The sequence below is a fragment of the Trachurus japonicus genome, chromosome 21 (genome assembly GCF_045865225.1).
Source record: "Trachurus japonicus isolate A0001 chromosome 21, Traja_1.0".
In the NCBI taxonomy this organism is placed as follows: domain Eukaryota; kingdom Metazoa; phylum Chordata; class Actinopteri; order Carangiformes; family Carangidae; genus Trachurus; species Trachurus japonicus.
This window is the reverse complement of record NC_140927.1, coordinates 23,662,759-23,678,629: the sequence shown is the minus strand read 5'-3', so window position 1 is coordinate 23,678,629 and position 15,871 is coordinate 23,662,759. Positions and strand designations below refer to the sequence as shown.

The 15,871-nt window shown below is 41.0% G+C and overlaps 2 protein-coding genes across 5 annotated transcripts in view; one reads left to right on the top strand and one right to left on the bottom strand.

Moving 5' to 3' along the window:
• Window positions 1-2,051: 2,051 nt before the first annotated feature.
• LOC146965290 (excitatory amino acid transporter 3-like) lies at window positions 2,052-9,843 on the top strand. Its single transcript, XM_085764992.1, has 13 exons — window positions 2,052-2,252; window positions 4,482-4,625; window positions 4,883-4,972; window positions 5,210-5,300; window positions 5,447-5,489; window positions 5,569-5,631; window positions 5,746-5,927; window positions 6,921-7,028; window positions 7,951-8,073; window positions 8,189-8,383; window positions 9,206-9,340; window positions 9,446-9,565; window positions 9,749-9,843. Exons 1-13 carry the CDS (start codon window positions 2,054-2,056, stop codon window positions 9,810-9,812), a joined length of 1,557 nt encoding a protein of 518 aa, XP_085621118.1. The 5' UTR covers window positions 2,052-2,053; the 3' UTR covers window positions 9,813-9,843.
• Window positions 9,844-13,339: 3,496 nt separating this feature from the next.
• Window positions 13,340-15,871, bottom strand: part of usp9 (ubiquitin specific peptidase 9) — a 49,313-nt gene continuing 46,781 nt past the window's right edge. For all 4 annotated transcript variants that reach the window (XM_085764392.1, XM_085764390.1, XM_085764391.1 and 1 more), the window contains one exon: window positions 13,340-13,756. In XM_085764392.1, the coding sequence (XP_085620518.1) occupies window positions 13,355-13,756 (402 nt within the window). In that variant the 3' untranslated portion in view covers window positions 13,340-13,354. The remainder of the gene's footprint in view (window positions 13,757-15,871) is intronic.

Genomic DNA, 15,871 nt, shown 5'->3' with positions numbered 1-15,871 from the left:
GGATAAAATCTGATATTCCTCGCTACTACACCACCACCATCAACCTGCGCTAGTGATACAAGTCTTTGAATTTGTGGTCCTATCAGATTTATCCTGTTGTGATCCTGATCCACGTTAAGGTTCAATGAGTTGTCATTAGACTTCGTCCTGTTTGAAAGTTTGAACTACAAAATTGGACAGACGACAACTGAGGAACCACGTGTTTATTCTCAGGAATAGGCATCAAACAAGCACAAGCACAGGGAAATTGCCAGTCTGAGCGTGTGGCGAATGCCTGCCTGCCCCCCACTTTTAAATAACTGTGTCTCTGATGCTGGCCTATACACAAACTCAAACCTATTTATGGTACAATGAGAGAAAAACTAAAGTTAAACCTGGCGCTACATAAAGGATTCATGTTGGACAACTTGTTACCACCTAACATGGTGTTACAATTTCCTAACTGATAGCTGAATGGGAAACCCTTCTTTTTTGCAGACCTTTTCAAAGGAAACAGGTTTGCCATTTTGCTCCACTAAAACGGTCTGAAAACATAACTTCCTGGCCCCTTTTCATCTGGAAAAAAATATTTACACTAATAGATTAGTAACATTTATTTTTTAATAGTTCCATGCAATTTATTTACTTATTAAATAATGGAAACTTGTTAAAATCTACCTGTTGCCTGAAGGCAACAATGTACCATTATAGAAAATTGCAATGGTGGACCATTATGGAATCAACATTGCATAGGAGATTATGGTAGGGTGTGTTTAGGTGTGATTTTAATGTTCAAAAGTAAATAATCATAATTTTGTTTTGAGCCTTACAATAAATTTGATTTTGGTTGCTGCAACGCAAACTTCAGGCTATTATGAGGAAGATGAGAGTGAGAATTGAGATGAGGATGAGGCCAGTGAAAGTGTATAGAGACTGGTATTTCTAGAGAATAGAGAATACTTTATTCATCCCTAGCAGGGAAATTCAAGTTAGTCCAGTAGCTCACACAACAATGACAAAAAAAATGAACACAAAAAACATTTTAACAAGTGTTATATAAAACGATTGCAGCAGGAACAAATGATCTCTTAAATCTTTCAGTTCTGCAGGTCAGGGAGATGAGCCTTTTGCTTCGGCTGCTCCTCTGACCTGAGAGGGTTTTGTGTAGAGGGTGTTGGGGGTCACCCAGGATGGTCTTCAACTTACACCCCATCCTCCACTTAACCACAGCCTCTACCAGCTCCGCTCTGCCCATCACAGAGCTACATTTTTTGATGAGCCTGTCTAGTCTGTTCCTGTCCCTGACCTTGATGTTGTTACCCCAGCAGACAATAGCAAAGAATGTAACACTTGAAATGACAGACTGATAAAACATACGCAGCATTACATTACATACATCAAAAGACCTGAGTCTTCTTAAAAAGAAGAACCTGCTTTGTGTCTTTTTGTACACATAATTTGTGTGTACGGACCAGTCCAGCCTGTCATCAAGGTGTACTCCAAGGTACTTGTATGACTGAACCCTCTCAATGTCCACCCCATCCACAGTCACAGGCCGGAAGGATCTTTTGGACCTGCCAAAGTCAATAATCATTTCTTTGGTCTTTGATGTGTTAAGCAACAAGTTGTTCTTGTTGCACCAGTCTGTGAACGCCCCCACCAGGTCCCTGTAGTACAGTATAAGATAATATTTATGGTACAATGTTGCCTACAAATCCCCAAAACTTAAAAATAATAATAATGATAATAATAATTTATAAAAATGTCTTTAGATTATGTTTATTAAAAAAAAAAAAAAAAAAAAAACACTCCAAACATTTTTTACACCAATGGCATCATAATGCGTAGCCTAGAGGGTTAAAACTAAAGATTCTCATCCTAACTGACAGAACGCCTCAGTGTTCTGTTGTTCCGTTCCATTCCATCGTCTCCCTCAGTGTTCTGTTGCTCCGTTCCATTCCATCGTCTCCCTCAGTGTTCTGTTGTTCCGTTCCATTCCGTCGTCGCCCTTCGGATTTAAATAAAAACATTGTAGATTCTCCAGACACGCGCTCACATCATCATTCGGTTTTGAATGAAAACAGTTTTTTATTTCTCTCGCTTCACACGCTTCACACATCAACAGGAGTTTGTCCGTTCACGCGTCGTCTTCAGTGCTTTTGAAGTCTCTTGGCAGTTTCTGATGGATCTGCCCCACGAAGATCAGAGGGACCGCTGGTACCACGTGACCCAGAATAAGTTCCTCGCGGCCAGTCTCGCGGCGGTTGTCCTGGGTAAGTTACCAGTGACACTCATCTGAAGAAAGTTGTGTCTGCTAGAATAATAATAATAATAAAGACAAAGTAATGATCATTTTACAGCATTTTTAACCATTGCAAAAATAACGTTTTAGCACCCTGCAGTGCATAGGCTAAGTGCATAGACTAAATAAAGTAGGGTGAAGTCAGGTAAAATGGGCCACTTTTTGGTAAACGATTAATAAAACCATCAAAAAAGCTATGCATGAAATCCATTGATATTTATGTGTGAATAAAAATTGAAAAAGTATAATCGGGGTGTTCCCTCTCGAGATACGATGCAATGTTCAGGTAAAATGGGCCAAGAGAGAACAACACTGTAATTTTAGCAGAAATCATTTAAATTTTAATAATGAATTGACACTACTAAATTACAAAACTAAACCAAACACTAACAGTAAATACATAGGTTGAAGAATTGTTTTTTTTTTTTTTTTTTATCTTAAAATGCATTTTAAAATTACATGATCATGTTGTTGCTATGCTCATAACTGACTATGTTATAGCCTCTTGTGTAGCCTACTGACCAACCTTGGATATATATCTGAACATATGAACAATGTATTGACAAGCTCTTTCAAATAAAAAACGTAAAATTAAAAAATAAATATAGATTTTTGTGAAAAATGTAATTTTCATGCATGCCTTCCGTGTTTTTCTGACCTGTTCCTATGGTTACCCCGTTGGAAGGTACAGTCAAACTCGTAACTTCCCACCTGTGAACTCGTACTAGATCGGGATGTAGTACTCCCATAGGCTATACTAGGGCTGGGACGATATGCTTTTCTCCCGATTCGATTCTTCTACGATGTTTTGGATGGCGATTCGATTTAAATTGCGATTCTACGATATTGCTGATTCTCTCTTTTTTAGTCTGTATTTTTAACATTTATCTGCACACAAATACTGTAGGAGCCTATAAATGAACATACTCCATTATAAAGTGAACTTAAACCCTTTTCAAAACATGTAGCCTACTCTCTGTATGTAAAAAAAAAAGGCTAACAAATGCATATTGCACAATATTTAAAAAAAAAAAAAAAAATTTAATTAAAAAAAAATCGATTTAAAAATCGTCAAAAAGGATATCGCGATATTTATGTGAATCGATTTTTTCTCCCACCCCTACTATATACTGACAGTCAGTATATATGTGTATCTATGGATGTACTCCCACGTCATATTATTTCATGTTATGTGACAGTTTATATTTCACTGCCTGCTCCCCCTCCTTGGTGTGATTGATGGAGGACTGGGATTGATCATGTGAAAAATAGTCTAAAAAAAACAATTATGATCTCTTATTGCATGGATTAGTTCCATCTCCAATAATTTAATTGTTCTTCTCATTTAGCCTACCTAAATACCACACTATGTATTATTTTATGACCTATTTCAATCGCATCCCTTGGCTGCACCACAGCCCTTCATGCCGTTCTCTCTCCTCATTGGATAAAAGTTGTAGGATACGAGAAAAGTTTTCTCCTCGGCTCAGAGCAGAGCAGAGTGACTGACAGACCCGTGTTTCAGTCCAAACACTCTATGTAAGTGATTGCTGTCGGAAGATATAACTATTTAAGACTTAAAAATATCGCTTACCTCTGCTTTAAGCCTCTTTAAAAAAGAAAAAAGATTTATGTAGCCACTTTAAGGCTGTTTGAAATCCCTATAGGCTAATGTGTTCTGCCAATTGCTTGAGTGTTTCATGTTCATTGTAAAGAATGGTAGGCTATATGTGCAGGATTTAATACCAGTAGTATTAAAGTACCAGAGTGTTTTCACACTATGTTTGAGCTAAACTTAAACCCTTATTAAGTGTTTTTGTAACAGTAGGCCTTGCAATTGAATCAGTTTGGGCGCTGAGCTCGTCATGTTCCTCCATGCAGCTTAGAGTATCCTGCAGAAATCTGCAGACGCCAATACAAAGAGAATAGACTTTGAAGTGATACAGGACTAGCTAAGCGTTTGCATATAAGTGTGCATTTTACAAAGAGTTACACAGAGTGGATATTATGTTTAGAGCAGCAAAAACTAAACAGGACAAAAAAGGACCACTCCAAGGAGCGTATATGTCTGTCTAAACTTTATATGGAGGAGAGCTTCTTTTTTTTTATGAAAGAGAGGTTGCAATTCACCTTTTGTTCCCCATTCTCGTTAATTTTCAAAACATTAATTGCTGAGTTTGTCATATTTATTTACCTACAGGGTTTGCCGCTGGCCATGTCATCAAGATCATCTTCCCTGTCCTTTCGGATTATGACACGTTCTACATCGGCTTTCCAGGAGAAGTACTGATGAGGATGTTTCAGCTGGTTTCTGTTCCTCTCATTTTGACAACCGTGATAACAGGTGAATTGGGGGTGTATTTCCCACGTTGCAGCAGGCTAAGCATGTCATGCATCCACAGCAAGTAAAAAGGACTGTGCTTGTGTTACGGCACATTTAAACATTTATTAAGCTTTAACCTTTTGCCCACCTCCTTAATGATTTGAGTTTCTGTGGCCTTTTGTCATCTGTAAAAAAGAAAAAAAAGAAAAAAAGAAGATCCTGTGTGACTTTACTGGTTATTCAAACCTCGATTTGTAACTTATGTTTTTTTTTTTTAGGTGTTTCACAGAAGATGGATGCTCCCAAAAAAGCGGCAAGGAATGCTCTTTCGTATTTTGCCTTAACGACTCTGCTGTCTACCAGTTTAGGTGAGATAAATTACATTGAAACATTTTGGTTGCTTCCACTTTCTGCACACAACAGCATGATTATTAATATTCTAAGGAATCTATTGATGCTTTTAGTATTAATATTGTGTTTGTTTGTTTTTGTTAACAAACTTGCCCATCAGTAGTACTAATAGCCAAGTTCTGGTTGTGTTTTTATATCTCCCTTGTTCCAATATGTTGTGACTAATATTAGTTTTATTTATTTTTGTGTTGAAGGCATAACACTGGTTTTGATTTTCACGCCGGGCTATGGCTCAGATGAATCGGATGATCTCTCTGATATCCACGGCATATTGGATCTAATGAGGTGAGAAAAGAGAAATTTGATATATATATATATATATATATATTTTTTTTTTTTACCAGGTTGAAATATTCAATATTTACAGGCCAAGGAATATTTTTATTCATCAAAATGTAGCAGTGATTGATTTTTTTCTTTATTCTTTATAGAAACCTGGTGCCAGATAACCTGATTCAAGCTTGCTTCCAGCGGGTATGTTTTTCATATTTCATGCTACCTGCCACAAAGAAGAAAATGTAATATGTACATGAGCAATCTTTTCTTTCCTTAGTTCAAGACAGAGAGGTTGGAGTTCGACTCCCACGGATTTGAGACAAAGGCCGGCGTGGCGGCGGCGGCGGTACATCTTTCTCCCTCATCACCACCATGAGTCTTTTCTCTCGTTTATGTTCAGCGCTAATTGAGAATTCATGCAGTTGTTCTCACGGCGCTACCGATGTTGTTTCAGAATAACAGCGACTACGAACTGGTGCCCCACTACATCGAGAGGACCAACACACTGGGCCTGATTGTGTGCTCCTTCGTCTTTGGATTGATGCTCAAGGACATGGGAGAGAGAGGGAGAGCCATCACCGACGTCCTTCTCATCCTGAACAGGACCACAAAATACGTGACCAACTTGATCCTGTGGTAAAGTGAAACAAGCACAGCGTAGTCAGTGTTGTGTTATCCGATCTTGCTTTTGCAAAGTGTCAAATATGGAACAAAATGTTTGTTCATGACAATGAATTATTATCTACAGAAACACGGCAAATGTTTGTTGTTCAAACATCAGATGTACTTAAAGGGATAGTTCACCCTAGAATGATATTTCGCTCATTATCTACTCAAGGGCTGGAAGAATTCTCAGAGTCCACCGTCCCTTCTCTGAGTTACAGGGGGTCTTGGCGTAGCAGTGCATGTCCATATAACGGTTGCAAAGGGACACCAGAGCTCTTCGTAAAAAAACACACACAAAAAAACATCCAAATACCTCCATGATGGTCGTATGTAATGTCCGTCTTGTGCTGAAGCCCCAAATTGCGTAATTGTCCCGAAAAAAATTAAATAAGTCTATATTTTAAGCTTGTTTGTAGCGGAAGCTTCTCGAAGCTCCTCTTCCTGGTCCGTCCAGATCTCGCGTGATTTGCGCCGGCGTCAGTGCGGTTACTGCGAATCACGCGAGATTTGGACGGACCAGGAAGAGGAGCTTCGAGAAGCTTCCGCTACAAACAAGCTTAAAATATAGACTTATTTAATTTTTTTCGGGACAATTACGCAATTTGGGGCTTCAGCACAAGACGGACATTACATACGAGCATCATGGAGGTATTTGGATGTTTTTTTGTGTGTGTTTTTTTACGAAGAGCTCTGGTGTCCCTTTGCAACCGTTATATGGACATGCACTGCTACGCCAAGACCCCCTGTAACTCAGAGAAGGGACGGTGGACTCTGAAACTTCTTCCAGCCCTTAGTCAACATGAGGGTGAGTAGATAATGAGCGAAATATCATTCTAGGGTGAACTATCCCTTTAACAGGCTTTAATGTCTGTATTTGCTGTTTTCTAAATCATCTTGACTTTTCTTCCCTCTTCCCATATGAGCAGATTTATCTATATTGCGCCCCTGTTTTCCCATCCCCAGCTACTATCCAGTGGGAGTGCTCTTCTTGGTCACTAGGCATGTGATTGAGGTTGACGACTTGGACATTTTTTACCCAGTGGGAGTCTTTGTGGCTGTCGTTCTTATGGGGTACGTCTTTTAGTATTGGTACCAAAATGGCACTTTGCATTGCTGCCCCTTGTAGCAACCAGTGACATGTCTGACAGTAGAGTTTTGGGAGACAAATGAGTGTGTATGATAACAGTGTGTGAGTTATTGCCAATGTTTAGTTTAGTGGGTTTATTTCAGTCTTGTAGAATCAAGTGCACACGTCAGTAAACAGCATTATATACACATGTTTTAAACATAAAGGTCCAGTGTGTAAAATGAGGGGAAAACACAGTGACATCCAGCATTTTGATTCTATTATTTATCTATTAAATAATTCTATTGTTTATTTACGAATGTGAAACTCTTGAAACGTGCTCTCTGGTTGGCTGGATTTTCCATTCCGTGCAAACATGGCGGCGCTATATGTGTATATAAAAGTAGAATTATAAGGCTATGAAAACCCAACAGATTTTATTTTATAAAGTTCATACATTTATGCAAATATATTAATTGGTAGTATATTCAGATTTTGCCAATAAACCTTGACAAATATTACACACTGGCTCTTAAAATTAACAATTGTCCGCCCGCTCATTTTAGACATTTAGACAGAACAAAACATGTGTATATTCTACAAACAGTAGGCAGTTTTTGAATCTTAAATATGTGTTACAAATTTTGATTTCTATTTCCAAATTATTCCATAGATTCACTCCTTTAGTCGATATACAGCTTTGCTTTACATTTGTTCGCACCCTTGTTTTGTAATATAAACAAATCCCTCTTAATTCATATTTACTGGTTCTCTGGACACCGTCTGGAAGCGTATTATTATTTACTTTATACATAATTTGCGTGTATTTAGTTGCAGACACCCTCCGGTTCTTATTTATTAACCTATTGTACTAAAATACACTTAACATATCAGCTTTACCACACTGTTATCTGTTATCTATTTCAGGCACTTAATCCATGGAGCCATATTTCTACCTGTGGTCTACACCCTGATTGCGAAACACAACCCTTTTTTGGTCCTCAAGGGGGCTGCTCCTGCATTGAAGACTGCGCTGATCACTGGGTCCGGGTAAGAGGCTTTTTTTTTTTATTTTTTTTTTTATAAAGGATCTCGGTTATGATCAAACTTTATTATTCTTGTATGGGATAAGTTGACTGAGAAAGGCTGCTTATGTGTCTCCAAGCCCTGCCACCATGGTAAGCGTAATCCAATGTCTGGAGCAGAGGCTCGGGATCAGCCACAGAGTTGTTCGCTTCGAGCTGCCCCTTGCATCGTCTCTCAACGCGGACGGAACGGCCCTTTATGAGCTGATCGCCGCAGTCTTTGTCGCGGAACTCAATCACATCCATCTGGACCTGAGCCAGATAGTCACCCTCGGGTAAGTCGTTGTTTTGTTGTTTTCTTTCTCTAATAGAACATTGAATAAATAATGATAGAAACATGAAATAATACCATACAACAATGTCTGTCTTAAAGGGATAGTTCAACATTTTGGCATTGGCCCATTGCCATAATCCCTTTAGTCATAGCAGTAGGTTCGTTACCTTTAATTGTCGGTGTAAGATATTTTTAGAACGGCGGAGCAGAGCCGTGAGCTGCTCAGAGCTACGCTACGGAGGCTCATTATGGGATTTCTTGGTTTCCCTCATCAAACTCATCAAATACACAATCCAACAACTCCACAACGCTCTGGTGGACAAGTTGTGACCTGCACATTCACCACGCTATGAGATAATAACACAACGTTACCAGACAGTTGTTTTAGAGGCAAATGCAGTGACTGCTTGCCGGAAAACTGCCTCCGACGGGAACGCGCATCAGTGGTTTTGCATGAATTTCCCTCTAAAACAACTCTGTCTGGTAACGTTGTGTTATTATCTCATAGCGTGGTGAATGTGCAGGTCACAACTTGTCCACGAGAGAGAGAGTTTGATTGTGTTTTTGATCAGTTTGATGAGGGAAACCAAGAAATCCCATAATGAGCCTCCGTAGCGTAGCTCTGAGCAGCTCACGGCTCTGCTCCGCCGTTCTAAAAATAGCTTGCACCGACAATTAAAGGTAACGAATCCACTGCTATGACTATAGGGATTACGGCAATGGGCCAATTTGCCAAAATGTTGAAATGTTGAAATGTTTAACCATACCTTGAGATACACAATGAAAGTAGTATCACAGTTCCTTCTGCGTGCTTGCTCTGCAGAGTGACATCGGGCATCGCCACCATCAAGGGAGTGGGGATCCCATCGACCGGAGGAGCCACTACTCTCTTTGTTTTGAGTGCAGTTGGTTTACCCGGGATGGAAGCTGGCATTTTGGTGCTCATCAAATGGCTGCTGTAGGTTAAATGTGTAGTTAAAAGTCTTCCATTCACAAAAAATCTCCCAACAAATTTGTTTTGGCAGGTGTCACTCTTCTGCTTCTCCTGTAACTTGTCTTTCAGAGACGTCTCCAACACGGTGGTCAACATTTGGGGAAACTGCATCGCCCTGGCGCTTTTCAATCAGCTGTCCAAAGACGAGATAGAGGAATGGGAGGAACATGATGCAATCCGAGCAAGAAGGTGAGGTGATAATCGTCGGGGTGATGTTTTTGCGATTTCATTTGGACCCGTTGCATTTGTAGAGAGGCGTAAATTCAATGTACAATTTCCCAGACACTTACAACGTGTTGATGTTACGGACGGTCCAACATCTACTCTGGAGCTCACTTACACTTTGTCTTTGACTCTGTTGTGCTTTGCTAGACTGGAAGAAGCTTTTGACGGCCTGGTCTTTCATGAGAGCAGTGAGTCCTTTCACTCTGCGTGAGAAGATGAATCACTCCAGGACTTCTTACCAGAAACAGACCTGGCTGTTAAAAGTCCTGTAATTAATTTTTTTTTTTGTGGTTTTAATAGATGTAAATGTTGAATTTCATTGAATGGATGTAATTGTTAAATAAAATGCATGTGAAGGCATCAGAGGATCCTGAATGATTTAAATGTAGCTGGTGATTAAGATGAAGAAATGATGGACATTGTGTGTCTTAAATCTCTCTCTCTATTGGGATCAGCAAGTTGAGGTGAAAAAATACAGTAAATCTGTTCAAGGTGAAGTTCCAAGACACATAACATCTGCGCTGACGCTTCTGACTGTATACAAAACTGTCTATTTTCTTTTCAATGGGACCATCATTTGAGAAATAAACATCATGTTGTGTTGAAGAAGACTGTGGGTGAACACTAGAGGGAGTTCGTGTATCAGCACTAACTCAGGTGACATAACAGTGCATTGGTCCCTGCTGCATTGTCCTTATTTAAAAATTAGATTTACATAAGATAAATAATGCTGAACAAAAGACAAACACCTTAGAAACAATTCCTGGGAAACACATTCATTCATCCATCACCGAGTCTATAGTAAATTTTAGATAATCCATTAAGATTAAGTTGCTAAATTTTCTTAAAAGTTTCTAAATTTTTTGTCCTCCATGTTTCTGTTCATCACAATTTATGTGCCAGTTTTTTTTTCCTTTTTGCTAATTTCCTCAATAGTTATTAAATATTGGTCCTTTTTATTTGCCACCAACATTATTTTTTTTTACAAGAAGACTACTGTTCTCCATCGCACGCTCTACAGAGATGGAGTAACTTACAGTCATCTTTTACCCTGGTACTGTGGTACTGTACTATGTATACGAGCGGTCGACGTCACAAGATCCACATTCCCTCAAACACATCTGATGTTTGTGCTAACTTTTCCTCTTCAGTGTGTAACAAAGAAATGCATCTGAAAAATCAAAATCCTTATTTTGTATGATAGAAAAATCTTCTTTGTCCCACATTAAACCTTAAAAACACTGAAGATATTGTCACACACAACATTCAACGGATCTGTTGTTCAGTTTGTGTTGAAGCCGTGTTATGATTTGGGAGGATGTCGTTTATGGTGCCTCTAAACTCTATTATTTAATAGACTGCAGTAGTTTTTGTGCCTAATGATAAACTGCACACAGCTGTTTTCAAAGCCTGAGCAAAAGCAAACTGAACCCGACATGTAGAATCATCCTTAAAGACGCTGCAGGAGTCACATGACCAAATAAACAAGCAGATTGTTTGACTATAAACACTCAGACCTGTCGCATCACTGGCTCAGTATCAAAACAAAATGTTAACGTGGTGCTTTTTCACTGTCGTAGTTTGAGTTTCATCATTTACTGGTGATTAAAAACACACCCTGTAGCTGCTGCTCGTGTGCAGATTCGTCTCGTTTCTGGAAATCCACAAGTAAAAATGAGACGCAGGCAAGATTCCATGTTCTTTATTTGCTAAGGGCGCAATGCTTTTTTTTTTGTTATATTTCTGTGCACAAAAAACCTCACAAAGTGAAAGTCCACATCGCGACTGTAGCTCCAGAATTCAACGTCACACCATGGCCAAAACAAAAGTCGGCAAAAAACAGGGCGCAGAACTCTGTACAGTCAATATCTTCTTTAAAAATAACACAAGGACAAAAATGTTCCTCTTAAATCAAATTCTATTTTTAGTGAAATACAACAAAATAAATTCTATAAAATAAGAGCAAAATATTTAAATATAATACGGTGGGCAGAATATTTTCATTTGCAGGAGTATTTGGTATGTTTTAGACAAAAAAAAAAAGAAAAAAAAGAAAAAGAAAATAAAAGAAAATAAAAAAAAATACACGCATTCAAGTTACCAATTAAATACAGTATTTACTGATGTTTACCTTTTACTCCTACAGAATTACAAGTTAGCTCAAGTTGCAACATGACTAACCAGCTGCTATTCTTTACGGTTACAACCCTGCTGTGGAAACCTGTTCTCCGTGGAGCCGGAGAACGAGGACGAGGGTCTCGCTGCCGCTCAGGATCTGACGCCTCATAACCCCGAACCGCAACCAGACGCCAAAACGCGCCCCCCTCCCCCCCAATCCACCGCCAAAGACCGGCTCCACTGCAGAAAGGAAGCCGATGGGCAACAAGTCTGTCTACAGCTAGGCTCTATTGAAGAGACAGAAGCAAACCACACAGTCTATTATACACCAGATAACCCAGTGCAGCAATTCTGTTGCATATGTGTTTCAGTTTTCAGGATTTTTTTTTTCCTATAAGATGAAAAGCTAAAGCTGTCTATCCCACCGAAAAAACTGGCTGTCAAATGTAAAGTTGTAGGATTATGATGAGCAATTGAAAAGCCACTTATTCATACATTGGTTCAAAATATCGCCCTCATTGTAGATAGGGTAGACGAGTAGAAAAAAAAAGAAAAAGAAAACGAAAAACAAACCTAAGGGTAACAACACCCCTCTGGAGATGTGGATTAAGAACATCTTTAGGTTGTTATGATCACAAGTCTTCCCTTGGGCTACACTATTCTGGTGAGAAGCCATGCTAAATGTTACAGCATATTAACTAGAGCTTCAAAAAGGATTGAATTAATTTCCAGAAAAAAATAAAACAAAATAAAAATAAAATAAAATAAAAAAAAAAGAAAGAAAAAGAGAAAGAAAGGCAATGAGTTTCAGAACAATGTTGCATCACTGCTTTTTCACATCAACCAAACACTGTAAAAGTCCACCCGACCAGTCCATATCTCACACTAAAACCAACCACAGCTCGTGAGTTGATTTGGCATGGGTCATAAGGTTGCCAAGGAGCTTAAGAATAATAATATTAATTATGATAATAACAATGCGTCCTTCTACAGTTGAATGACCAGTAACCGTCCGATGGTAGAACAAACTTTACTGCTGAGCATGGGTGATAAAACAAAGAGGAGTTGTTGTCTTCTTACAGTTTTTTTTTTTGTTGGTTTTTTTTGTTGGTTTTTTTGGGGCGTTTTTCTTATTTATAATATCCATTTTTGTTTTTCCATAATATCTGCAACATCTCCCAACAGCAAACCACACAGAGTTATGCTACTGGGGGACCTGAACAGTCAAAAACATTAACATACTATGTACACCTTTTCGTCGTGTAGACAAGCGCATCAGCATCGTCAGCTCTGGGTAAATTTTTGTGTTTTTCTTTATTTAGAACTCTTGTCCACTCCCTCGCCTCGCCTCTGCAGCAGCCGCCGCCGCCGCCGCCAGCAGGCCCCTGTCACACGGTCAGGCAGCCCCAGGCCAGGGAAGAAGAGAGAGAGGGAGGGGGGGTGGGGGTGGGGGGAGAGGAGGGGGGAGTGGAGAGGGAGGGGCGGCCTGGCTCTGCCCTGCCCTGAGGCCGCAGAGAGAGAGAGAGAGAAAGAGAGCCGGCGCCGGCGAGGAGCTCTGTTGACCGGAGGATGAGAGGAAGGAGAGCGGGACGATGGAGGCTCGAGGCACAGCAGAGGGGGGGAGGGGAGGGGTCGTTACTCCTTGGGCGGGGCGGCGGCGGGGGCCGGGGTGGTGGTGGTGGTGGTGGTGGTGGTGGTGGTGGCGGCGGCGGTGGAAGAGGAGGAGGAGGAGGAAGAGGAGGTGGTGGCGGCGGTGGTGGAGGAGGAGGTGGAGGAGGTGGTGGTGGTGGTGGTGGTGGGGGCGGGGGCGACTTCCTCGGTGCTCTCCCAGTTCTCTTGTGCTCGCGGCGGGCCTTGGCCAGGAGTGGGACCAGGACCAGGACCAGGACCAGGGCCGGGGGTCTGGGTGGGGGTCTGGGTCTGGGTCGGGGGCTGGGTCGGGCCGGGAGTCGGGGCAGCGGCCGGACCGGGGCGCTGGGGGTTGTTCATGTGCTGAGCAGCCGGCCCGGTGTACGGCTGCCCGTGGGGGTGGTTGTTCTGTTCAGGGGGGAAAGAGAGAGAAAGAGAGAACAGGACAATTAAAGCAGAAGTAAGTGATATATTTGTGTTAATATAAGTCTTAAATAGTTATATCTTCCGACAGCAATCACTTACATAGAGTGTTTGGTCTGAAACACGGGTCTGTCAGTCACTCTGCTCTGCTCTGAGCCGAGGAGAAAACATTTATCGTATCCTACAGTTTTTATCCAATGAGGAGAGAGAACGGCATGCAGGGCTGTGTGTGCAGCCAAGGGACGCCGTGAATGTGGCGACGTAGGGACGAGGACTGTTATGGTGCGTTCAAGGAAACTCGTATTTTTCCGACCGTGAAGTGGTACCAGTTCGATCTGGTACGAGTTCACCGGTCGGAAGTTACGAGTGGCCGTTATAGTGACTTTCACCGGTAAAACAGGTCGGAAAAACACGAGTGGGTTGCCTGGAACGCTACAAAGTCGTAAGTTGTGACTTGAAGCTGTAATTTATGATTTCAAAAGCCTGCCTGGAACGCAGCATTAGCCAAAACGACCGGACCACTTACTTCTGCTTTAAAGCCCCAGTATGGAACTTATAGAGAGCCTAAGCGGAAGCAGGAAGTAACGGTCACCATGGGACCTCAACTCTGAAAAACTCGCCATTCAAATGAACGGGACTGAAAATTTTATTTCGTGATCCGTTTGAATTGTGCCATGAGAAAAAAATATGTCCTCTACCTGTTTAAAACATCACGTTTCATCCCGAGAAATCAGCCGTTTGTTGTAAAGCTATTGTAGAATAAAATTCAGAAGAATCTGTAAGCAGAAAGACTACAGGTCGCGTAGGTGACGTCACACACCACATGGCGCCCTTTCCCGTGTCAGTTGGTGACGTATTTTTTGTGGGACACAGATCTGTAGTCCGTAGAGCGGTCTTCACACAAAATACATTCTTCTGTTGCCGTTTTATGATAAACGGCTGATTTCTCGTCATGAAACGTGATGTTTTAAACAGGTAGAGGACATATTTTTTTCTCATGGCACAATTCAATCGGATCACGTCCCGTTCATTTGAATGGCGAGTTTTTCAGAGTTGAGGTCCCATGGCGCCGTTACTTCCTGCTTCCGCTTAGGCTCTCTATTTGGCTTTTTATTAGCAAAAATCAAATATTGTTTTCATAAATACGTATTTCACTGAAGTGGAATCACACCCGCATACAAGTGAAAGCTTTCTGGTTCCTTAGAATGAGTTGTTACAAGTCGTTATAAATACATAAGTGGGCGACGCATCGAACCGAGGCGGCCATGTTGCATCGCCATTTTTTCGTTCAGTGGCAGCGTGACCGCACTGATGTTGCATTCAGATGCAGTCAGGCGAACCAACCGGATGTCATTTTACTCGACGAGAGAAAGACGGTGGGTCAGGTAAACAATACGACATCACCATGACAACATATTGTCACGCCTGTATTGTTTTGCCTTGCCTTTGCCACTTGTTTACATGGACGCTTGTTTATCCTGTTACATGCAGCGTCTGTTGTCTGTCTGACGTCTGCCCGATTTTACGTGAATGCAACATCAAGAATACGTTCCGATATGCAACCGCACCGCTGGATGGGGGGGAATTCCTACGTACTATACCTTTAAAGGAGACATTATGGATATATCACTTTCTGAAGGCTCTTTAACATATATTTGGATGATGTCTTGCCTTCCAGCCCCCAAAATGTGAGAATTGACAAAAAAAAATCTGTAATTTTCAGGCTCCCTAGGCTGTAATCCATGTGGTTTTACGAGCTGTTGCCTCAGTTGTCTGACAATTAGCCATATTCACAGCGTCGCCATCTTTGCTTACGTTGTCACTCGGGGTGGGGTTCGGACGTTAACAACCCATGCCTTCCTTAAATCTGTATCAACCGGGAAGCGATGAAAGGAAAGCAGTTTATCAGACTCCCGACATTTCTACGGCTTAGACGCAGCATTTATACGGTTTGTTTGTTTGTTTGTTTTCCCATGAAAGGAAAGATGGCGACTCTGTGAATATGGTCCATGATGTCATTAGTTTTTGAATTTGCATAACACCACCCCTACCTGCGAGTACTGGTAGAGGTTTCGCCACCGTCCCCAAACAAATTTATCA